Source organism: Osmerus eperlanus, chromosome 20, assembly GCF_963692335.1.
Source record: "Osmerus eperlanus chromosome 20, fOsmEpe2.1, whole genome shotgun sequence".
Taxonomy (NCBI): Eukaryota; Metazoa; Chordata; class Actinopteri; order Osmeriformes; family Osmeridae; genus Osmerus; species Osmerus eperlanus.
In genome coordinates this window covers 10,654,983-10,679,089 of record NC_085037.1, presented here as the reverse complement: position 1 = coordinate 10,679,089, position 24,107 = coordinate 10,654,983, and the positions used below count along the sequence as shown (strand labels likewise).

Here is a 24,107-nt window from a genome sequence, read left to right as displayed (position 1 = left end):
TTTACAATCGCCTGTGGTAACTTCCGCAAGTTACAGCTATGCTCTTTTTATACGCAGTTATCTTGAATCTCGGGACAAATCGTTTTTTTCATTAGCATATAGGATTTAAAAAATAAGTGTTAAGTGGTAGTGCGGTCCCTAAGGCTACGTTATTTCAAATGTTCACCCTGTCTCTGACTTGTCACGACTACTCGCATGTGGTATGTGACATAACACTTCACTCAAGACTGGGCATGAAGGCACGAGTCACCCAAGACTTTCGTGACAGGGGCTGATGTCTAGAAATAGCTAGTGGCAGAATGTTACATTTTCTTGCCATAAGGAACACACACAAACATGAAAAGGCCTTCATTGGCGTACTTTACTATTGGTTCCACTAATGGAAAGAAGTCCGGCTGTCTGCACGTTGCACAACACATTTATTAGGTGCAAGACAAATTCCAGGTTACATCAAGCAGGACTCTGATTTAGACCAAGACCATCATCAAATTCAACCCAATCTGAATTAGTTGGCCGATCATTTAGGAGCATCAAATGTCCACAACCACAGATTTAAGACCAGGGTTGAATCCATGAGGCATAGAGGTTAAGACCTGGTCGAGATAGATTCATGTATTCTAATGATTGACATAGAGGACTTTGTTTATTATGGTCTGTACAAGTGTTCTTTATTTTCATTGTAAGCACAGCTTTGTAAATGCACAGAGGAAACAGTGAACTCTAGAATGTTACTCACAAGAGGGAAATAATGTCACAATGAGAAGAGAAAGAGAAGAGGAAAATAGGAGCCATGACAGTTTTCCAGATCTGTAAATAATACATTTCTACAAATTCCTCATCAGAAAAACCAATGAGAGACTACTGCACGCGCAACAGAAGAACCAAAAAAAAAACCATGGATGGGCACAGGTGCGCGCACGCGCCCCTTTTGGGACTCAATTATTTTACTGGATATTATTTTTTTTATATCGTATATAGATACAAATCCACTATGTGATAATAAGCCATGTCCAGTCATACTTTGACTCCATGGAGTAAGTAACCACTCACATCTTATCTGAAATGGTTGGATTTAAAACGGATGGGGAGGGGGGGGGGCAGTGGAGGGTAACATGGATTATTTTATTTTTTCAAAGCAGTGGGAATAATTTGTTTAAACCCCTTTCTGACTTTAGGAAGGATCCCGATAAAAAGTTTCTCGTTATAAATCGTCTCATGCATAGCCAAGCACATTATGTCTACCTCAGTCTCTGTGTAGCTAAAAGCAGGTATGGCCTTTTGAGCATTAGTGCTGGGTGGGTCGTACCTTGTGAACATCAGCACCGTTGAGTCCGAGGGGTTTCAAAGCCTTTACAGCCCTTCACCCCAACACACAGACAAAATAAACACAAAGAAACCCCCTCCTCTTCCCTAACCCTGGACAACTGTTCAGAAAATCCCCACCATCCACCCATCCATGCCATGCCTTCCTCTCCCTAGCCTCTGCTATTTAGTCACAACTGGCTGGTTTCCATAGCGCCAACTCCCTCTTCCTTCCTTCCTTCCTTGTTGCTATGGAGGCCGAGGGCCGAGGGGTGTGTTTGGGAGAGACAGAGCTGGGAGTGGGCTTGGATGACACACACTTGGGGTTGAATGCGTGTGAGTGTTAAGTCGGGGATACAAGACAACACGAGAATAACCTTCCGGGGTTCAAGGGTCAGGGGGTGTTTTTAGTCTGAATGCTAGAGAGCAGGGTGGATCTTCGGCGTCTTAGAGGAGAGCTACAACACTCGTTCTCCTGCACTCCTCACCACAAGTCCCACAATGCACTGCAGCAGTAACGGCGGAAGAAGACGACGGAAAACAGGAAGTCCGACCCAGCGTGTGTCTGAGCCTGTGGGGGGGTATGGTTGAGCCTGCGTGTCAGTGTCTCTCAGTGTAAGCGTGTGTGTGTGTGTGACTGTGTGTTTCCGTTTCATCCAAATCTGTGCACATCTGTGCATTGTTTATAAGGGTTTGTGTGAGTGAGAGGGTGTGTGAGTGAGTGTGTGTGGGTGTAGATTTCCGAGCTGTAGTTCTTGGTTTGTCCTGTAGGGGTGCTGTTTGTTCCTATAGGCCCTCTGGAGGTTCACTGCCACTGGAGCCAGACTGAGCCCGCTTGATGTACAGATTCAACAACTTCAGCTGAGAGGGGAAAAGGACATTAAATTAGACTGAGACCAAAAATACATACAAAGAGAAGTCAGACAGAAGTTCTGTGCAGGGTATGAATCCTCAAAACGTTGGAGGAAGAAATGGGAATCTGAAAGCTCACCTTGCTGCCTGTGAGCTGGCTGAGATGTGGTTTGAGGTCCTCTCCTATGACTGCATAGATGGCCACCAGACAGAACACACAGGCCTTCCTCACACTGCTTTCAGAGTTGTCGTAGCCCTGCAGAAGGTCACATAAAGAGGTTATAACCCTGCGTGTACCAGGATTTCTGTGTCTGTGTGCATCAAGTCAGTACTAAATCACCTTTAGGTGTGTGTGTGTGTGTTACCTGTATGAGTCCAGGGACGATCTCAGGCAGCATGGCCTGCAGGCCGTCCCGCGGGACCCTCTCGATGACCTTGGTCTGCATCTTGATGGCGGCCAGGTTGATGGGGTAGTCAGCTGACTGGATGATGGGACACAGTACCTTGACGCACTGGTCAGGGCTGATGGACGTCGCTAGCATGGCGGCTGTCTCCTCTGCCGCTCGCACCACCTGCACGCACACACACAGGAGCCAATCAGAGACGGCATGACACAACAGGACTGAATCCCAGGTACAGATATGTTGGATGTGTGTGAGAACCAGGTGTGTGTGTGTGTGTGTACCTCCTTGTGCGGGTCCTTGTGTGCTTCCAGAGCCTTCATGATGGTCAGCTCAGCGTAGTTCTTAAACCTCCAGGGCTGCCGGCTCAGAATCTCTCTCAGCACACGGAGGGCCAGCGCACGGATCACATGCTGGGGAGGACAAACCACTTTGTTGCTTTCCATTGTTTTACTTGCCCTGAACTGTAAAGTGATCTACCAGAAATGGACTGAGGATAGATGTCAGTGTTTCCCCTAGGTGTACAGCTTTGGGGGGGTTTGTTTTATAGGAAAGGTAACCTTAAATGACTTATTTTGTGATCTGGCGCTATATACTGGATGTGTGTGTAGGTGTGTGTGTATACCTCTCTGTCTCCCAGCGTCTCTAGCAGGAGCAGTAAGATGGTTTTGAAGTGTTCGTCCCAGACCTGCAGCGTGTTTTCACGAATCAGCTTCAGCAGCTCACACAGCGCCGCCTTCCTCTCCTCCACACGCTCGTTGTGATTGGACAGCTCCTTCAGCAGGTCAGCAACCAGCTCCGACTGGTCCAGGTTACTGTCTGGGAAAGGTGCGAACCAATGGGGGTTGAGATTCGACGCACCGAGCGATGCCGTTCCCAGCATCCATTTCATGCAATGCATGTGTGTGTGTGCATGATGATCATTTACATTATAGTCATTTAGCAGACGCTCTTATCCAGAGCGACTTACAGGAAGTACAGGGACATTCCCCCCAGGTGAAGGGCCTTGCCCAAGGACACAACGTAATTTTAGGGAATCGAACCGGCAACCACCTGATTAATAGCCCGATTCCCTAACCACTCAGCCACCTGACCCCCCGCGCGTGTGTGCCTACCGTCTAGGAGCTGGCCTGACTCGTCCATGCTGGTGTCCTTGATGTTGTGTTTGTAGGGGGAATCGGAGAAGGGGTCCCGAGCCCCCCGGGGGCTGGAGGAGAGCAGGGACGTGTTGAGGAGGGACGTCTTGTTGTCCAGCGCGGTCCGACCCCCGTCCACCACGTCTGCTGCCTTCCCATCAGACCCACTGCCCCCCCCCACGCCCCCCTGAGAGACACACAGAGACAGGGACAGAGAGGGATATAGGGAAAAAGAGAAATGTGGATATTATAAGTATTCACACTAATCCGACCTTCCTGTGACCTACAGTAGCATGTTGTGGTACTGTAGGTAGTAGTACACCTACATACAATACTGCCTGTGACTATAAGATTGAATTGAGAATGTTGGGGTCGCTTTAATTCTCAATTGTTATTAAAATAAGGCTTCAACATTTTGAATTGGATGTTGTTTTCTAGCTGACTCTTGAATAACAATTAGATTTGAGATCTGTTACGCTGGCGAGGTGTGCTGGAGGGCAAAGCCAAGAGAGGGGTGATAGAGTTGAAGGCAGTTATACAAGCCGTGTTCCTGTGACTGTTGATGTTTTCCATCAAACCAGGATGGACGTGGTGATGAGTCAGGTGCAGTCTGCCTGGCAGATTGATGAGGTCATGGAGGAGGGTCAAGTTTCAGACTGACCCAAACATGAAATGTCAAGGGGTCGCCCTCCCGTAACGGGACATACCATGTCTTTATATGGGAGAGAGGAGTTGGCGCGGCTGACGCAAGTGCTGACACTAAGGGTTTGTTTTTTTTCTCCCCTAAAAAAAAAACTTGACTAAACATAAACGTGTGTGAAGGTGTATTCCCATTTGCGGCTCTATATGAGGGTGTGCCTGGGCCTGGGGAGGGTGTGCCTCTGCCTGGGGAGGGTGTGTCTCTGCCTGGGGAGGGTGTGCCTCTGCCTGGGGAGGGTGTGCCTCTGCCTGGGGAGGGTGTGCCTCTGCCTGGGGAGGGTGTGTCTCTGCCTGGGGAGGGTGTGCCTCTGCCTGGGGAGGGTGTGTCTCTGCCTGGGGAGGGTGTGTCTCTGCCTGGGGAGGGTGTGCCTCTGCCTGGGGAGGGTGTGTCTCTGCCTGGGGAGGGTGTGTCTCTGCCTGGGGAGGGTGTGTCTCTGCCTGGGCCTGGGGAGGGTGTGTCTCTGCCTGGGGAGGGTGTGTCTCTGCCTGGGCCTGGGGAGGGTGTGTCTCTGCCTGGGGAGGGTGTGTCTCTGCCTGGGCCTGGGGAGGGTGTGTCTCTGCCTGGGGAGGGTGTGCCTCTGCCTGGGGAGGGTGTGTCTCTGCCTGGGCCTGGGGAGGGTGTGTCTCTGCCTGGGGAGGGTGTGCCTCTGCCTGGGGAGGGTGTGCCTCTGCCTGGGCCTGGGGAGGGTGTGCCTCTGCCTGGGCCTGGGGAGGGTGTGTCTCTGCCTGGGGAGGGTGTGTCTCTGCCTGGGCCTGGGGAGGGTGTGTCTCTGCCTGGGCCTGGGGAGGGTGTGTCTCTGCCTGGGCCTGGGGAGGGTGTGTCTCTGCCTGGGGAGGGTGTGCCTCTGCCTGGGGAGGGTGTGTCTCTGCCTGGGCCTGGGGAGGGTGTGTCTCTGCCTGGGGAGGGTGTGCCTCTGCCTGGGGAGGGTGTGCCTCTGCCTGGGGAGGGTGTGTCTCTGCCTGGGGAGGGTGTGTCTCTGCCTGGGGAGGGTGTGTCTCTGCCTGGGGAGGGTGTGTCTCTGCCTGGGGAGGGTGTGCCTCTGCCTGGGGAGGGTGTGTCTCTGCCTGGGGAGGGTGTGCCTCTGCCTGGGGAGGGTGTGTCTCTGCCTGGGGAGGGTGTGTCTCTGCCTGGGGAGGGTGTGCCTCTGCCTGGGGAGGGTGTGCCTCTGCCTGGGGAGGGTGTGTCTCTGCCTGGGGAGGGTGTGCCTCTGCCTGGGCCTGGGGAGGGTGTGCCTCTGCCTGGGGAGGTTGTGCCTCTGCCTGGGGAGGGTGTGCCTCTGCCTGGGGAGGGTGTGTCTCTGCCTGGGGAGGGTGTGCCTCTGCCTGGGCCTGGGGAGGGTGTGCCTCTGCCTGGGGAGGGTGTGCCTCTGCCTGGGGAGGGTGTGCCTCTGCCTGGGGAGGGTGTGCCTCTGCCTGGGGAGGGTGTGTCTCTGCCTGGGGAGGGTGTGTCTCTGCCTGGGGAGGGTGTGTCTCTGCCTGGGGAGGGTGTGCCTCTGCCTGGGGAGGGTGTGTCTCTGCCTGGGGAGGGTGTGTCTCTGCCTGGGGAGGGTGTGTCTCTGCCTGGGGAGGGTGTGTCTCTGCCTGGGGAGGGTGTGCCTCTGCCTGGGGAGGGTGTGTCTCTGCCTGGGCCTGGGGAGGGTGTGTCTCTGCCTGGGGAGGGTGTGCCTCTGCCTGGGGAGGGTGTGCCTCTGCCTGGGCCTGGGGAGGGTGTGTCTCTGCCTGGGGAGGGTGTGTCTCTGCCTGGGGAGGGTGTGCCTCTGCCTGGGGAGGGTGTGTCTCTGCCTGGGGAGGGTGTGCCTCTGCCTGGGGAGGGTGTGTCTCTGCCTGGGGAGGGTGTGTCTCTGCCTGGGGAGGGTGTGTCTCTGCCTGGGGAGGGTGTGTCTCTGCCTGGGGAGGGTGTGCCTCTGCCTGGGGAGGGTGTGCCTCTGCCTGGGGAGGGTGTGTCTCTGCCTGGGGAGGGTGTGCCTCTGCCTGGGCCTGGGGAGGGTGTGCCTCTGCCTGGGGAGGGTGTGCCTCTGCCTGGGGAGGGTGTGCCTCTGCCTGGGGAGGGTGTGCCTCTGCCTGGGCCTGGGGAGGGTGTGTCTCTGCCTGGGGAGGGTGTGTCTCTGCCTGGGGAGGGTGTGCCTCTGCCTGGGGAGGGTGTGCCTCTGCCTGGGGAGGGTGTGTCTCTGCCTGGGGAGGGTGTGTCTCTGCCTGGGGAGGGTGTGCCTCTGCCTGGGCCTGGGGAGGGTGTGTCTCTGCCTGGGGAGGGTGTGCCTCTGCCTGGGGAGGGTGTGTCTCTGCCTGGGGAGGGTGTGCCTCTGCCTGGGGAGGGTGTGTCTCTGCCTGGGGAGGGTGTGTCTCTGCCTGGGGAGGGTGTGCCTCTGCCTGGGGAGGGTGTGCCTCTGCCTGGGGAGGGTGTGCGTGGCAGTTGTGATTTATGAGGGTCAGAGTCCAGGAGGTCAGTTCCCACACTGACTGTGGGGGAGTGGGTGAGTGGGAGGCATGATGATCAGGTGTCAGGAGGATCATGGGTGTGTGTGTGTGTGTCATGCGTGTGTGTGTTGGGGACTCAATGTGGCATCCACCAGAGCTAGACAGCTATAAATAATCTAGGGGAACAAGGTGTCATACACATCGGGGGCACAGCTAGACTGAGACGGATCTGGTGTTTGTGGTGACGAAGGCTGGGCCCGTCTGTTCTCACTGCCCCCCTCTGACATGGAACAGACTCCCCCCTCCCTCCCTTCCCCTGTTATCTTACTGGTTCGTTCATGTCCTCTTGGCTGCGGACGCTGAAGTTCTGGATCGCCTCGGTAACGCCTCTGAGTGAGCTGTAGATGTCCTCAGAGTTCATGTTCTCCGTGTCGTAGTCAAACGCACTACACACACACACATAATCAGAACACATTCAAAACCTTTACACTGTAAGTCAATAGAGGCATGGAGAAAGGCATTAAAAACATGAACACAACCTAAGACCTGAGAGTGTGTGTGTGTGTGTTACCTTGGCGAGGGCGTGTTCTGGGAGGTGTTGGTGGGAGAGGTGAGGGGGCTGGACCAGCTGGCGGGAGATCGGGGAGTGTGGCGCGTCAGGGGGCTTCCCATTGGTGCCTGAGAACAAAACAACATGAACTCCTGCCAATCATACCTGGTCTGGTTTATCTACACGTCCTGGGTTATGTCTGAGAGTCAGCACTGCTGATATGTTGTGAGTGTGTGTGTGAGAGTGTGTGTGTGTGTGTGTGAGAGAGAGAGTTAGTGTGTTACCTGTGCAGTGTTGCCTGTGTTCCTCAGGTGGTTCTGCAGCAGTTTAGTGGCTCCATCCTGGAAGGTTTTAGGCAGGGCTCCAAGCAGCATGGTGAACTCTGGAGTATTCAACTGGAACAGCGAGATCAACACGGACTGGGCTGCCTGGAATACACACAGAAGACAACACACACAATCACAGCCCTTAGCATGACCGAAACCAAGGGAATCTATGAAACTATGCAGCTACAACAAAGAAAAATGCGATGGTTTCACATGTTGTTGCGTGCGTGGGTGTGTGTGTGTTCACACCTTCCTGACGTCTGAGCTCTTGGGCTCGGTGGTCCAGGTGATGATGCGGGACACGGCCAGGCGCGTCTCGCTGGAGTTGACAAAGTCTGGAGCCTCCATCTGCAGTGTTAACGTCTCGATGTATTTCAGGATGGCCACCTTCACCTGGACGGACACACACGGGGACACACACACACAAACGCATTAATAAACATGGATAAACAGCCACTGCCTTTCATATAATCAACCTGCAAACATCCAATATAACCAACACACTCATATGGATCCTGCACTACATGCAACACACAAAATGGCCTTTGACGTTTTTGACCTTTACCTGCAAGGATACATATAGCACTGTTAGTTCAACCTCAAACATAAACAGACATATCAGTAAACACACAAGAGAACAAGCATCTCTACCAGAACATCTGTTGGAAATAAAATCACAATGGTGAATTTCTGGTTGACAAAAAAAGATTGTGTGTGTGTGGGTGTTTCTGGAACCACAAGTGTTATAAATGCCCATGCTTGACAAAACTTGGAGAGCACAAAAAACAACAATTAGCGCGAATGAAAAAACGGGACGAATGACTAAGGAGAAACAAGACGACGGGCAACTTGGAACATGATTTCAGAGCCTTTCCAGACAAAACTCCTTCGCTTGCTCTCCTCTGCCTCCATTCTGCCAACTCGGTCTCCCTGCCTCCCTTCCCCCAGTCTCCCTGCCTCCCTGATGCACCATCTTACTCAGCGCGCGCGTCATAAAATATGCTCCCCCCAGAGCACACTGACCTGGGAGGACTGGTTCCAGGCTGCGACCTGCTCGTGCAGGCAGCAGGCGTGGCGCCTCGCTCTGGGGGGAAGCAATTTTAGCGCGGACCCGCCCCTGCCTCGCCCGCAACACGAGCTCCGCATAGGCTTCAGAGAGAGAGAGGAGAGCACCACGTCAACAGACGGAGAGAGGAAGGGAGAGGGAAGGAGGGAGGGAGACGGAAGAGAGAAGGGTACAGGAAAAAAATGAAGGGATAGGTGAAGGGAGAGGGTGTGTGGGAGGAGGGGAGAGGAAGAGAGGAGGTCGAGTGGAGATGATTTAAAAGGACGAGTTGGGGGGGGGGGGAAGGAAAGAAAAATATAAGAGTTAGTCAAAGGGATCGACAGAAAGGATGGGAGAAGTATGGAGGGAGGGGAGGAAGAAGGGAGGAGGAAGGAAAGGGAGGTTCGAGGGAGAAAAGGGTCCAGGCAGCAGGTCCAAGCCGATGACGCGTTTATATGGACAGCGAATGATACGTCTCCTATCAGAGTCCAGGAGTAAAAGGTGGGCGGAGCCAGCATTAGCAGGCGGAAGGTTCAGTGCGGGGGGGGGGGGGTTACCATGGTTACAAAGACAGAACAGCCCAAAAGCCATAGTCTCCTGCCTCTGAACCTCCCCTCTGTCCAGTCCCCCCTCCTTCCCCTGCCATCCGTGTCGCACTCACGTAAAAACCATGGTAACAACACAAACTTCAAATGAAACTCAAATCACTTACAAACCACGCACACTCAATCATAACCTTTATTTCTTTATTTTTACCTTGAGGTTGGGGGTCTGTGTCTGGTCCACAGTGAACCTCATGAGGATGGTGAACTGAAGATCGTTGGGGAAAGACTCCCTAAAGAGATCAAGAGAACAAAACAACAAAGTTGAACTCTTTTGTTTCTTTTAGCCACATTGAATTACACACACAAGCAGGCACACACACACACACACACAAGCAGGCACACACACACACACACACACAGGCAGGCACACACACGCGCAGACAGGCACACACACACACACACAGGCAGGCAGGCACGCGCGCACACACACACAGGCACACACACAGGCAGGCACACACACACAGGCAGGCACACGCGCACACACACACACACACGCACGCACGCACGCAGGCAGGCAGTCACACCCACACACACACACACAGGCAGGCAGGCACACCCACACACACGCAGGCAGGCACACACACACACAGACTGACCGTGTGATGTCCAGGGCCCTCTGGACCTTGGCCTGCACGGAGCCCAGCAGGTCGGCTCCCATCTTCTTGAGCAGCTGTGTGAGCAGCACAAACAGCCAGTCCTGCAGGTCCTCCTTATGCACCAGCACAAAGTCCACCAGCGTCTCCAGGAACATGCTGAACACCTGCGCACACACACACGTTACACACACTGCATACACACGCTGCATACACACACTGCTCCATGATGGCGTGCACACAAAACACACACACACGCAAAACAGACAATAGACACACAGGGACGTAGCTAGCAAACACCTAGGATGGGGAGGGGCATTATGGGATAGCATTAGTCTTCCAGGGAGATGCTGAGATCAAAGGTCCATGCAGAGGAAATATCCATCCATCCATCGAATTCAGGAATCACTTACACACAAATTCTTCATTGGTTGACAATCAATATGACAGCAATGATCTATCAACATGTCAGACAGCAAGCACCAATCACCACCATCCATCCGTTAGGTCACCACTCAATTCAATATGCTGATTGGCCGTGGACTACTCAGGACCACAGACCAGTAACCAATCACAAAACGGGGCAAGATGTCACAGAAATAACATCTTCAAGTGGGTTAGTGAGTGAGTCTGCGGTTGCCCTGGAGACGAGTCGCAGATTAGTTGCCCGATCGGATTAATGCGTGAGAGTCACAACCACACAATCAAACAAGACAGGCTTCGGACGTAACTTACTCTCTACAGAGAGTTCCGTGGGGGCGGGCGTGGAGGAGAGAGAGACACACATCAGTTAGCATCCTGGCCCACACAGCACACAACAGCCTCACTGGATATGCAGTGTCTTTTCACACTTCAGCCAGTTCATATCTGAACTAAGGGCGTGTCGTGAGACACAACACGAGAGATGGAGTGAGATGGAAAAAAGTCAACTCAAGAAGGCGGGGAGGGGGGGACAAAAACAAACAAACTGAAAAAAAGAAAGAAAAACTAACAAAAAGAGAAATGGTCCGAGCGAGATCGAACGAGAAAAACCCCCAGAGCTGGAGGAGTGAACGGACTGGAGGGGGGGGGGGGAGAAAGAGACAAAGAGAGGAGGAAAAAGAAAGAAAAGGAACAGAACGGGGAGCGATGAGATGTACCTTGAAGGAGGCTGAGCTTATACCGGATTCTGCCGTGCCGTACACTCTGCCGGAGTCTCGCTGAAATTCACAACCGTCACCGTCAGACGAGAGGGGAGGGGGAGAGCAACACACACTCGACTGAGGGTGTGTGTTGGGGGGGTGGGGGGGTGAGGGGGTCCGGGAGGGGAGAGAGAGGTGGTGGGGGCACTCAAAACGCCGCAAGTGGGAGGGGGAGCGGAGTTAGAGGGGGAGCGGATTGTAGCTGGTTAGTCAGAAGGAAAGGATGGCTACGAAAAACTGTGTGTGTGTGTGTGTGGGGGGGGGGGGGGTGGTGGTGTTCCCTTTAAGACAACACAACGCAAGGAGGGTGGGGGAGGCGAGGGTTGCAGTGAACGCAAGTGAGCACCGCCAGCGGATTGGCTGACGGGACAGCAAGAGAGCAATCCCATTGGCTAGGGAAGAGCGTGAGGGTCACACGCAAACTCAAGGCATGGCATGCCGTTAGATACCAGTCAGCTACCGCCGCACGCAGAGCATGCTTGTGTGTCGGTGTGTGTGTGTGTGGGCAAGACTGTGTGCGTGTGTGGGAAAGAATGAGTGTGTGTTTATTGTGTTGATCTACGTGTCTGTGGACGTGAGACGATACGTGTGTGTGTGTGTGTTTACGGACAATATTCTCCAGGCGGTTGTTTTGGCAGAATCCGGTATACTGGGTGAAAATGAGTAAAGTGATGATGATATTGTAATCTGTCAGAATGTGTGTGTGTGTTTGTGTGTGAGTGAGCGTGTGTGTGTGATGGTGTTTCAGTGGCTTCCCAGCATGCATCCATACCTTACTGTGGGGATCTGCAAACATTCTGGTGAAGATCTCACAAAGTCTCTTCAGCTCCACACGACTGCAAAACCAAAACACAGACACAGCCACACTTACACCAAAACACAACGTCTCTCTAACCCAAGTGTGTCTAACGTTAAGTCTGGGCTGTGATAAAACGATCAGGGCTCTGGGGTGACCTCTTATCGGCTAATGGTTCTGGTCTGGGACAATGAATTAAACATGATAAAAGACATTTGCAACTGTTATTCCTCTTGTGAACTGGCTGATGAGCAGGGATTGGCTGACCTCAGGGTGCGCTGGTTCTTCAGTAGCGCCTGCAGTCCCAGAAGCCCCTCCTTCCTCTCCGACCAGTTGGCGCTGGCGCAGCGGTTTAACACCTGCAGCGGGAGGTGCAGAAAAGGCGGGAACATTAGAGGTCATGACATGAACTGCCAAAAAACACCAGTGCCAGAAACGCCACTTTACGCAGACTCAGTGAATGCATCCAGCGAAAAAAAAAAAAAAAAACTGGCTCGTGTCCCGAGTAATTGTTCCGACACCACGGGAAGTACAAATTCGAGAGAGAGGATACACGGTGCGTTCTAGCGCTTTCCGAAATCAATAGTCCTGTTTACAAGGCGAGTGCACACGCTCGGTGTTTGGGTGTTGATGATGTGGTGGTCAGCTGACCTCTGCCACGTCCTCCGTCTGTCTCATGTAGGTGGGGATGGCCCCTCCGTTCCTGGAGCTGTACGAGCGCTCCGAGCACGCGCTCGAGGCATCGCTGTTGGCGTCGTCATCAGAGTACATCCCATAATTGTCGTACCGTCGCCGCGCGGGTTTCTTCTGCAGAGGGGTAAGGAGAAAGAGAGAGACAGAGAGAGAGACATAGAGAGAGACATAGAGAGAGAGGGAGAGAGAGATGAGTGGATATTGGTGTCTCTTTCCCTGAGGTCACTACAGGTCTAGGCTGGGTGCCTGCTAGTGGATGCATTTATGCTAGGGGTTACATCTACAGTGTCATGGCATCTGCTAACAAACTAACTAGTATGTGGCTTTAAATCAGGGCCACCGTTAAGATGACTAACGGTGGTTAACAATATGAACTAAACTAAAACACTAAAGTGCGCACACGCGCACACACACACTACTAGAAGCAGGTAAAGAGGCTGACCTTGGACCGCATGTCTCCCAACAGCTGAGAGCGTTAAACAGAGGCAGAATCAACGGGTTAGTTGGAGAACACACACACTCAGGGGTCAGAGAAGACACAGAAAACACACTCTCTGCAGTGGACACACTCGCAACCAAGGGATGTGTGCAGCACAGGGGGAAAGACTGGTTGTGTGTGTGTATGTTGTACTCATGGTACTGTGTGTGTGTGTGGTACTGTGTGTGTGTGTGGTACTGTGTGTGTGTTGTACTGTGTGTGTGTTGTACTGTGTGTGTGTGGTACTGTGTGTGTGTGTGGTACTGTGTGTGTATGGTACTGTGTGTGTGTGGTACTGTGTGTGTGTATGGTACTGTGTGTGTGTATGGTACTGTGTGTGTGTATGGTACTGTGTGTGTGTGTGGTACTGTGTGTGTGTGGTACTGTGTGTGTGTGTGGTACTGTGTGTGTGTGTGGTACTGTGTGTGTGTGTGGTACTGTGTGTGTGTGGTACTGTGTGTGTGTGGTACTGTGTGTGTGTATGGTACTGTGTGTGTGTATGGTACTGTGTGTGTGTGTGTGGTACTGTGTGTGTGTGTGTGTGTGGTACTGTGTGTGTGTGTGGTACTGTGTGTGTGTGTGGTACTGTGTGTGTGTGTGTGTGTGGTACTGTGTGTGTGTGTGTGTGTGTGTGTGTGTGTGTACCAGTGCGTCTGCAAGAGCCTCTTCTACATCTGAGCCGGGGTTCAGGACTCTCATGGCACTGACCGATGATGACAAGCGGCTGGACTGACTGATACCCAACCCTGACCCTGGAGAGAGAGATAGGGGGAGAGAGATATAGGGGGAGAGAGATATGAGAGAGAGAGAGAGAGAGAGAGAGAGAGAGAGAGAGAGAGAGAGAGAGAGAGAGAGAGAGAGAGAGAGAGAAAGGGGAAGAGAGATAGGAGAGAGAGATAGGGGGAGAGAGAGATACGGGGAGAGAGAGAGAAAGGGGAAGAGAGAGATAGGAGAGAGAGAGATAGGGGAAGAGAGAGATAGGAGAGAGAGATAGGGGGAGAGAGATATGAGAGAGAGAGAGAAAGGGGAAGAGAGAGATAGGAGAGAGAGAGATAGGGGGAGAGAGATACGGGGAGAGAGAGATAGTAGAGAGAGAGAGAGAGAGGGGGAGAGAGAGATAGGCGAGAGAGTATTACACACCAAAACAGAGTCCCTCTTTCACATACAAATCTCCACTCACACACAAAATGAACCTTCATTCAATCCACCTTTCCTCTCCCAGTCAACAAACAGTCCTTATGCTAGGAGTGAGCCCACACGGGTCACAAGTCACATGATGATCCCCAATCCCAGAGGGTGCCACCCGGCAAAGCATGATGGGAGGAAAAACATAACATGGAGAATGTGGGCGTGTCCATATTGATGGGGGTGGAGCTAAAAAGGGAAAGAAAGTAAAACGAGGGGGGGGGGGGAAGAGGATGGACTGGAGAGGGGGCACGGTCGTCGTGGCAACACGCGAAGGGGAAAAGCATGCGGTTCCGAGCTGGAAGCCTAAGATCCGGGACTGGAATGGAAGTAAAGAAGAAAAAAAGAAAAACAAGAATGTGTGGGGGGGGGGGGGGGGAAGAAAACAGATGCTGCCGATCCAAAAAGAAAAGAGCAGGGTGGTGAAGGAGAGAGAGAGAGAGACAGTACTCAGCCTTCACCTGCAGCCCCGAGAACGTCAGCTGAATGGAGAGCTCCCGTGGAGCGAGAGTAGTGTCGCGTCGCTGCAAGGTAGAACACACACACACAGCCACACGCCCGTCAACACACACACACACACATCCCGAGGACACACACACACACATGCAGCCCCCGTCACTGTCAGCACACAGTGACAGTGACAAAGCACAGCGCTCAGTTACATGCTAATGTGCATCTGAAGAATCCAGCCGTGCTCCCAGACAGGGAGGACTGACCCCACCCTCTGCTTCATGTGTCACTAGTCTGTATGGGTGTACCACGAGCCTCTCTGTGTGACAGAGGTCACTCCCCAGCTAACCAGGAGCTCGTATCCTCATTTCCTTCACTGATCCACATACTGGAGAAACAGGATTGGCTTTTATTTTATTTGCAAGCAGCATTATTTCCAGTAGTCTTTCACCTTGACATGTTGTCTGAGTTTTTATGATTATTCTTCCTGTCACCAAACTGCATTTGAAACCAGTCGTCCTTTTTTTGGGGCGCATAACAGAACACATGGTGTGTCTGCCCAGAAAGTAGTTTGTTATTGTTGTGATTCCATTCCCCCCCTGGTCCACAGCATTGTCAGGCAGGATTCTACAGGCCACCGTATCACTGCAGCGGATCTGCGTCGACATTCGAGGTGTGTACCAGGGCTGACTCCCCCTCCGGATGCATGCTAGGAGTGTCTGTCTGGCTGGTGCAACCTCTCTGTCCTGGGCGTTACTCACCCAGGGGCGTGAAGGAGCGCACAGGGCTGGTGTCCCTGCTGCTCTCCCGGCTGGTCTCCCTGCTGCAGCCCTGACTCATACTGGGCCGAGGGATACGGCTGCCCCGAGCTACGCCACCGTGCCAACCCCGCCGGAGGGGGAGGGGGGGGAGGGAGGGGGGGGGAGAGAGAGGTAGAAGTACAACGAAGGGAAAAGAGGATAGAGGAGAGAACGAATGGAAGAGAGAGAGAAAACAAGAACAAATAATAGAGAAGGAGCAAGTTTTGAAAGAAAGATGGTGGAAACAAGGAGAAAGTAGAGAGGGAGGGGAAGGGAGGGGAAGAGGGACAAAGAGAAACAGAATAGTGGCAAGAGTGACAAACGGATAGAAAACAGGTTAAGAACGTGAACCAGGCTCCCTGAGCTCTCAGGACGCATCTCAACAGCCTAGTGATGCTTCCTCTGGTCATGTCCTTTGCTTTGACTCATTTGGGCTGGACTGAACCCCCCCTAACCATAGTCCCGGGAGAAGAGGCCCCCTTCTGACTGCTGAGGTGCATGCTGAGGCTGTAGGGCGGCTGTACTCAAATCACATGAACACGTACACATTCAGAAGAGTCAGATGACGATATTTCTCATACGCACAAACACACACGCATGCACACGCACACACACATACAGGAGGGACAGGAAAATGGAGTGAAGTGAAAAAACAGATAATTTTTTAGGAGGTCAAGGGTGGTAGGGGAGGGGATATCGGTTTTCATCCAATAGCATTTGGATCGAGGTGGCAGGCCGTTTGCCTAGCATTAGTGCCCGCCCCTTCAGCATTCAGGGCCAATCACAGCCTAACAAACGGTTCAGAACACCCAATGAAGCTTCCCCGATCCTGTGAAGCATTATCCACGGCTCCAGCCCATTGGTTAGTGAGGAGATGCTTTCACAAAGCTAGGATGACGGGAAATGATCACCATTGGAAGCAGTCACCAAAACACAACACATGGGGAGGGTCAGAGGTCATGAGAGGATTTCTGGGGTACGAACGACAGCCCGGCAGGCTGGAATGGCGTGCGGCAGAGAGGAGAGACGCTGAGATGGAGGGATGATGGGGTTGGATTAGGGGAGAAAGGAGAGAGGAGGACGGCAGAGGGGAGACTGGGGGAGGCGGGAGCCTTACCTCCTCGGCTTGCTCCGTTGTAGATGGAACTAATGCTGGAGGGAGCTAGAGGAGAGAGGGACAGGGAGAGGGAGGGAGGAATAGAGGATAGAGTTGAGAGTCAGTAAATATAGAGAAGACAAGAGTTTGCCACTTGTGTCTGTGTACTAAAGACCCTTCACTCCATGCTTCTATGATGAATAGATGCATGGAGCCGGGGGGGGGGGGGGGGAGGTTCCAACAGCCTTGTCAATCACACGGGGTCAATCACAGCCAATGAGACTCCAGCAGGAACAGACTCAGACGAGCAGAGGGAAAGCAGTCATTTATTCCACAGCCTGTACAGTAACGTTTTCAGACGAACAGATGCCGTTGACGGAGGAGGGGCAGAGGGGGCTTGAGCGCTGGGAGGACGACGAACGGTCGATCGATCGGCGTCGTTTCAGGAGGCCGGAGCGTCTACTCACCGACCGACAGGCGCGTGGGGGAGGAGTCTCGCGAGCAGCCCTGGCTGCGGGGGATGCGGCTTCGCCGGTGGCTGGCCCCGCCCGCCCCGACCAGGACCCGCTGGGCCCCGGAGCCCAACGTGCTCAGAGCCGTGCTGGTCAACACACGACCTGGGGAGCCACTCCTACTGCCAGCTGGAGGGAGGGAGAGAGGGAGGGGGAGGAAGAGAGAGAGAGGGAGAGAGAGAGGGAGGGAGAGGGAGAGAGAGAGGGAGGGGGAGGAAGAGAGAGGGAGAGAGAGGGGGAGGGAGAGGGAGAGAGAGGGAGGGGGAGGAAGAGAGAGGGAGAGAGAGAGAGAGCAATGGAGAGAGAGAGAGGGAGGGGGAGGAAGAGAGAGGGAGAGATGGAAACAGAGTGAGAGTGAGAGTGAGAGAGAGAGAGAGAGAGAGAGAGAGAGAGAGAGAGAGAGAGAGAGAGAGAGAGAGGGGAACAGAGAGAGAGAGAGAGAGAGAGAGAGAGAGAGAGGGGAACAGAGAGAGAAAGAGAGATAGAACAGGAGAAAGCACAGGATGAGGCTAGTTAGAACAGAGACGTGTGTCAGGGCATCATCCTAGAGCAGCTAGGTGTTCATTCACAACTCTGGAGAAGAGGATCTGTGGAGGGGGGGAGGTCTTAGGAGGACATTTTGGAAAAAGTTTCAATTCGGTTCCCAAATATACGTCATCTCCTCCTCCAAGTCCTCTGGTCCTTGTCAGACATCACACAGCTTTAACAGTATGAGACCACAGGAAGCTCTATGATGCTGATCATGAAATGACTACAGCAGTCAAGGGACTACATGACCCACAGTCAGGAACTAGGAGGTGGTGAAACTAGGAGGTAAACTAGGAGGTGGTGTGATTCCCTCGTAGGCACACGACTGAAACCTAAATCACGCTGATCTGTCTGACACACACAAACCTCTTCACATGCTTCTCATCTCCACTACACAAACAGCTGTTCTGTGTTGCCTGGTAACACAGAACAGCATCATTCCACAGCAGCCACCACCCAGTGACGTGGAGCTAAAGCATGTCTCATGTAGGTGACGGGAGGAAGGGTGTGTGGGAGCAGGCCTGTCTCATGTCTCCTCCCTGCTGGTAGATCTGTCTGAGCATGCTGGAATAGACACTGGTGATAACTCTCTCAGTTAGCAATTATAGAGTTGTGGCGGGTAAACTATGACGAGGTCTGTCTGTCTCTCTGTCTCTCTCTCTCTCTCTCTCTCTTTGTTCTGTTGCTCTCCCTTCCGCCCTCCGTCCAAATCTCTCTCCCTAATCTGTCCCCTCGTTCTGGTCTCTCGTGTTTTGTTTTCAGGTCTGGTTGTGGGCTGAGCACACAGCAGCAACTAACTCTGACCCTTGACCCTGGCCCTGACCGGGGGACCCCCCGAACCCAAAGGAGCAGTGCAGTTAGAGTGAGTAGGAAGCAGCCAAGTTTGAGTGTGCCTAGAAGTCCCAGCATGCTTTAGCCACAAAGTGGGTGGAGCCCCAGGTGACCAGTCTGAATGGGGGTGGGGGGGGTGGGGGGTGGAGAAGGTGTGTCGAAGGCAGAGAGGATGAGTAAGGAGAGAGGAGGGTATAAAAAGGTATTACTGTTAGAATCTTACCACCAACTGGGGTAGCAGACTGAGATCCTGAGCCAATAAGAAGGCATGATTGTTGAGGGGGAGGAGCCGTAAGCCCATTGGTTGGGAGGAGGGGGAGCAGAGGCGAGGAAGGAACAGCAAGTTAAACCAGATGAATGAATGATGGGTGTTAGAGCACAAAGCGTCATGGGAGTTAGAACATAGAGCATCATGGGAGCTTCCTATTGGTCGGAGCCAACAGAATGAGGGCGGGGCCAAAACCAACACAAAGCAACCTCTATTAGAGGAAATAAATCAGAAGAAGCACCGATTCATCGCTGAAACACACACACACAGCCAGCCATGGATGAGGAACAGCAGTGCATGTAGGGATAGCTGACACGTGACGTCGTCAAGTTAATGAAGGCTAAGCCGGGTCACAATGGAGGAAAATCAGGATGCCTCAGAATTAAAAGAACACACACACACACTGAGCCACAAATCCCTCATGAACTCTCCACAGAACCCTTCTTTCTTCTTTCTGTATCCTAATCTGTCTTTCTCGGAATCTGTTCTCTGCCTGTGTTCAACTCCTCATCAGTGCTAAACCCATGTGAACAGGGAGTTCTTCATCCTCAAGTTCCATTGGTTACCTAGTGCACACGGGTCGTCTGTAACCAGGCAGACAATAGCCCAGCCGTCCAATCGGTGTTTAGCAGGAACACGGGGGGCAGATTTACAGCGACTATTACAATATCAACACACCCAAACGTTAATTTTGGAAGGCTGATGTGGTATTAGAGACCGAATGACACAGAGACAGACCAGTAATGGGCAGCATTACTCAGCTCCACACAGTCATGTAAAACTGCAGCAAACACACACACACTTTGGTGCAGTGTACATGTGTCATGTCATCACCGTGTCGTGTCTGCCTAACCCTGCTGACAGAAGCACAAATGAACGCTTCACACCTCCCTCAGTGATGAGACAACACCGCATGCAGACACACACACACACACACACTCCAAAACCCACATACAGGAAAAACTGGTATGACAGCAGCAGGTGTTCCCACTACAGAACACACACACTGACACACACCAAAAATACTCTTGCTTTCCCACAAACGAACAGAGTACCTGGCGTGCAATCTGATTCGTCGGAACCTGAAGGCACAAAAACATTTGTAGGGGGCGAATCGTCACTGTTAGCAGACAAGCACAGCAACTCCAAAAAGTGTGTGTCGTGAACCTACTACTACACACACACACACACACTCTCTCATCAGAAAACACACAGCACTGGAAAGTGATGGTGTGTGTGGTATGCGTGAGTGTGTGTGTGTGTGTGTGTGTGTAAGGCGTGTCGGGTGGCGGTGCGTACGTTGGGACTGGGACACCATCTTGGCTCGGCTGCGCCCGCGCGAGTCCACCTGGCTCAGGCCTCCACCGGCCGTGGAGAGAGGCTGCTTGGTACGCAGGCGCCCTGGGGGTCAGAGGTCGACACGTTAGGACGCCACCGAGACACAGAGAGCAGCAGAATGACTTTCCTGTCCACAGCGAGACGCAGGCTAATAAACACACAATGAGTGGAATGAAGAATGAGGCCCCTAGGAAGCAGCCAACGTTTAGCATTTAAGAAGCTGTACTGCTTAACACTAGTCTACTCACACAGTACACTTACCTGTTCTCTCTCTCTCACACACACACACACACACGCACTAGTCTTACCATTGTTTGATCTGGCCCCTAAGGACAGAGAGTGAGGATGGTGTAAGTGTCACACCACCAACCTTTTAATCTACTACATTTACTAAAACATTACGTTTTTCATCTGCTCCATGATCAAAAGAACTCCAAAACGCTCACTGCTACTCTGAGCTACGATGATGAATGAGACATGAGTGAGGTGATATGTGAGGGTTATATGCAGGTGACAATCAGCAGGGGGCGCTGTGGTTACAGAGCGCGTTAACTGAGGTAAACACCCCAGAATGCAATGCAGGAAGGGAGAGAAACAAAAGAAAACGAGGAAAAGGGGTCGAAAAAAAGAGAGCGGCGAGAGGTGGGCGGAGCCTGTGGAAGAATGAGATGATCTTACCATCCGTTTTATCACACGCCTCGTCTTTACAGGCGGAGAGAAGTGAAGGAGAGAGATAAGAGAGACACACAGAGAGATGGAAAGTGGAAGGAAGAGAGAGAGAGAGAGAGAGAGAGAGAGAGAGAGAGAGAGAGAGGAACACAGTGGCTGTGTTAGTAAGAGAAGACTGTTTAAACAGAACCATGCATGTGCTAGGGTGACGTCTAACAATGCAGAGTGTAAAGGGACCTGTTATCGATCAGATGACTCAACTCTTGGCAGGAATATTCTAATGTCTATAGATTAATTTTTTTATTATACTTTTTTTTTTATTAAAACATTTTGCCTTAGCGTTGGACTTCTCTAGACGCACACCTAGTTCAAACTGTTCCAATTTAAAAATCCATTAGTGACATTACACAGTGTAACAAATGAACAGCAGTCTCGTTAGAACGGTTGACCTGTAATCAGGTCTGGAACGCTGGAGAGTCTGAATGATCGATAAAGGACTCCAGTACGCATGCAAGAACATTTCATCACAAATAGAGGCCATGTTGATACATAAAACATACAGAGAACACATCCACAAGCCACAGGCAGAAACATCCAAAGCAGAGGAGAGGAAGAGGTAGAGGAGAGGAAGAGGTAGAGGTAGAGGAAGAGGTAGAGGAGAGGAAGAGGCAGAGGAGAGGAAGAGGTAGAGGAGAGGAAGAGGCAGAGGAGAGGAAGAGGTAGAGGAGAGGAAGAGGTAGAGGAAGAGGTAGAGGAGAGGAAGAGGTAGAGGAGAGGAAGAGGCAGAGGAGAGGAAGAGGTAGAGGTAGAGGAAGAGGTAGAGGCAGAGGAGAGGAAGAGGTAGAGGAGAGGAAGAGGCAGAGGAGAGGAAGAGGTAGAGGAAGAGGTAGAGGAGAGGGAGAGGTAGAGGAGAGGAAGAGGTAGAGGAGAGGAAGAGGCAGAGGAAGAGGTAGAGGAGAGGAAGAGGTAGAGGAGAGGAAGAGGTACAGGAAGAGGCAGAGGAGAGGAAGAGGTAGAGGAGAGGAAGAGGTAGAGGAGAGGAAGAGGTAGAGGAGAGGAAGAGGTAGAGGAGAGGAAGAGGTAGAGGAGAGGAAGAGGAGAGGAAGAGGTAGAGGAGAGGAAGAGGTAGAGGAGAGGAAGAGGTAGAGGAGAGGAAGAGGTAGAGGAGAGGAAGAGGCAGAGGAGAGGAAGAGGTAGAGGTAGAGGAAGAGGTAGAGGAGAGGAAGAGGTAGAGGAAGAGGTAGAGGAGAGGAAGAGGTAGAGGAAGAGGTAGAGGAGAGAAGAGAGACAGGTGTCCTGTATGTCGTGGGCCCACATCGCCGTGCAAGTGGAAGACACAACGTGTGTGTAAGAGTGTGTGTGTGTGTGACCTGCCTCAGCGACCTATGAGTGTTCTGGAGGCTGTCCTGAACCAGACTGCTCCACCTCTAAGAGGCACACTCCCTTCTGTAGCATCTCTTTGATCATGGGGTTCTAACCTGACGTTCCGGAACAACACCCCCCCCCCCCCCTCTTTCCCCCCTCGCTAGACAGAACCCAGTGATTATACACACTCACTGTCAAGTAAAACTCTCCAAATATTGATTTGTTTTTGTCTTTCGACCGATGAGAGTCAATCTGCCTGTCAACTCTGCTTTGTAGACAGGCGTGGTTGCAGCCCGGCCTGATTGGTTGTCTTGCTTGATTGACAGGGCCCTTACCCAGTGAGGAGTAGGAACCGGGATTAAGTCTTCCCGTCCCAACGGGCTGCCCGACGTGCCGGTGCTTTGCCACCGCTGCCGCGTTAACGTCCACATCGCTACGGGAACGCTGCAGGGCGGCCGGGGAAGCCCCGCCCTTTGACCCCGCGGGGACTGAGAGGAGCGGGGGGGGGTGGGGGGGGAGAGGATACACACATCACACACACATGCAGAACGCTATGGATACAGTAACAGTGACGCCACAGACACCAAAACATGACGGGTACACGCGACATCACGTCCACAGGCCTTCAGCACACACACACAGCAAGTGTGTGTGTGTGTGTGAGTGTGGGCCAAATACAAACATACATCGCTATATCCACATACAGTCACTGTGCTGGACAGGCAAATGTAGAAAAGTGGACAAATGATGAGGGGTGTGCGTGTGTATGTGTGCAAGTGTGTGTATATGTTTACGTGTGTGTGTGTGTGCGCGCGCGCAGGACTGACCTCTCCCTGGGCCAGCAGACCATTTAGACGTTAGAGGCCGACTGAGGGGAGGAAAGAAAAAAAGAGGTAAAAAAAACACAGAAAATACACAGGGAAGGGAGGGGACTGGGGGGGGGCTGCAGCTGAAAAACAAGAGGTTAAAGGAGAGAGTTGACAAGCGAGGGATGAGGAGAGAAGGACTGAGGAGAGAGGATGAGGGGAGAGGATGAGGGGAGAGGATGAGGGGAGAGGATGAGGGGAGAGGATGAGGGGGGAGGATGAGAAGAGAGGATGAGGGGGGAGGATGAGAGGAGAGGATGAGGGGAGAGGGTGAGAGGAGAGAATGAGAGGATGAGGGTGAGAGGACAGGATGAGGGTAGAGGATGAGGAGAAGTGAGAGGATAAGGAGAGAGGATGAGGAGAGAGGATGAGGGGAGAGGATGAGGAGAGAGGATGAGGAGGATGAGGGGAGAGGATGAGGGGAGAGGATGAGGGGAGAGGCTTACTTGAGGCTCTCCTGTGAGGAGGAGGAGGAGCGGTCGCTCTGGGGGAGCGAGGCCACACTGCCGGAGCTCCGCAGACACGACTGCAGGCTCTTCTGGTACGACGGCTCCAGGGAGTTGAAGAGAGCGTCCGCCTCCCCTGGAAAGTGGTTCCTCAAACCCCAGTACGCTCTGTGAGGGGGAGGGGGGTTAGTACAGCATGAGGAAGACAGACAGTTTGGGTAAGAGAGAGAGAGAGAGTGTGTGTGTGTGTGGTTCTGTGTGTATGTATATGTGTGTATGTATATATGTGTGTGTGTGTGTGTGTGTCTTACTTGCGGGCCTCTACTCGGGCCTCAGCGTCGGCGTCTCGCAGGCCCTTCTTGATGCTCTCCACCAGCACGGCCGTGTGCCTGAGGAGAGACCACACGTCACGCACCTGCACAGCGCTGGCCTGAACACAGCTCTCAGGCACAGCGCTGGCCTGAACACAGCTCTCAGGCCCCCCGCTGGCCTGAACACAGCTCTCAGGCCCCCCGCTGGCCTGAACACAGCTCTCAGGCCCCCCGCTGGCCTGAACACAGCTCTCAGACACAGCGCTGGCCTGAACACAGCTCTCAGGCCCCCCGCTGGCCTGAACACAGCTCTCAGACACAGCGCTGGCCTGAACACAGCTCTCAGGCACAGCGCTCCACACAGAACCAA

General features: G+C 52.9%; 1 protein-coding gene across 1 annotated transcript in view; it reads right to left on the bottom strand.

Moving 5' to 3' along the window:
• Window positions 1–402: 402 nt before the first annotated feature.
• Window positions 403–24,107, bottom strand: part of clasp2 (cytoplasmic linker associated protein 2) — a 48,809-nt gene continuing 25,104 nt past the window's right edge. The window contains 30 exon segments of the mRNA XM_062487176.1: window positions 403–2,163; window positions 2,294–2,410; window positions 2,520–2,726; window positions 2,840–2,968; window positions 3,181–3,374; window positions 3,671–3,878; window positions 7,134–7,251; window positions 7,377–7,483; window positions 7,640–7,783; window positions 7,931–8,074; window positions 9,483–9,561; window positions 9,928–10,091; window positions 11,878–11,941; window positions 12,169–12,260; window positions 12,553–12,708; window positions 13,037–13,060; window positions 13,718–13,824; window positions 14,719–14,781; window positions 15,469–15,576; window positions 16,625–16,669; window positions 17,071–17,244; window positions 18,698–18,724; window positions 19,798–19,824; window positions 20,042–20,143; window positions 20,389–20,406; window positions 20,759–20,782; window positions 22,450–22,602; window positions 22,942–22,982; window positions 23,427–23,594; window positions 23,738–23,815. Of these exon segments, the coding sequence (XP_062343160.1) occupies window positions 2,089–2,163; window positions 2,294–2,410; window positions 2,520–2,726; window positions 2,840–2,968; window positions 3,181–3,374; window positions 3,671–3,878; window positions 7,134–7,251; window positions 7,377–7,483; window positions 7,640–7,783; window positions 7,931–8,074; window positions 9,483–9,561; window positions 9,928–10,091; window positions 11,878–11,941; window positions 12,169–12,260; window positions 12,553–12,708; window positions 13,037–13,060; window positions 13,718–13,824; window positions 14,719–14,781; window positions 15,469–15,576; window positions 16,625–16,669; window positions 17,071–17,244; window positions 18,698–18,724; window positions 19,798–19,824; window positions 20,042–20,143; window positions 20,389–20,406; window positions 20,759–20,782; window positions 22,450–22,602; window positions 22,942–22,982; window positions 23,427–23,594; window positions 23,738–23,815 (3,157 nt within the window). The 3' untranslated portion in view covers window positions 403–2,088.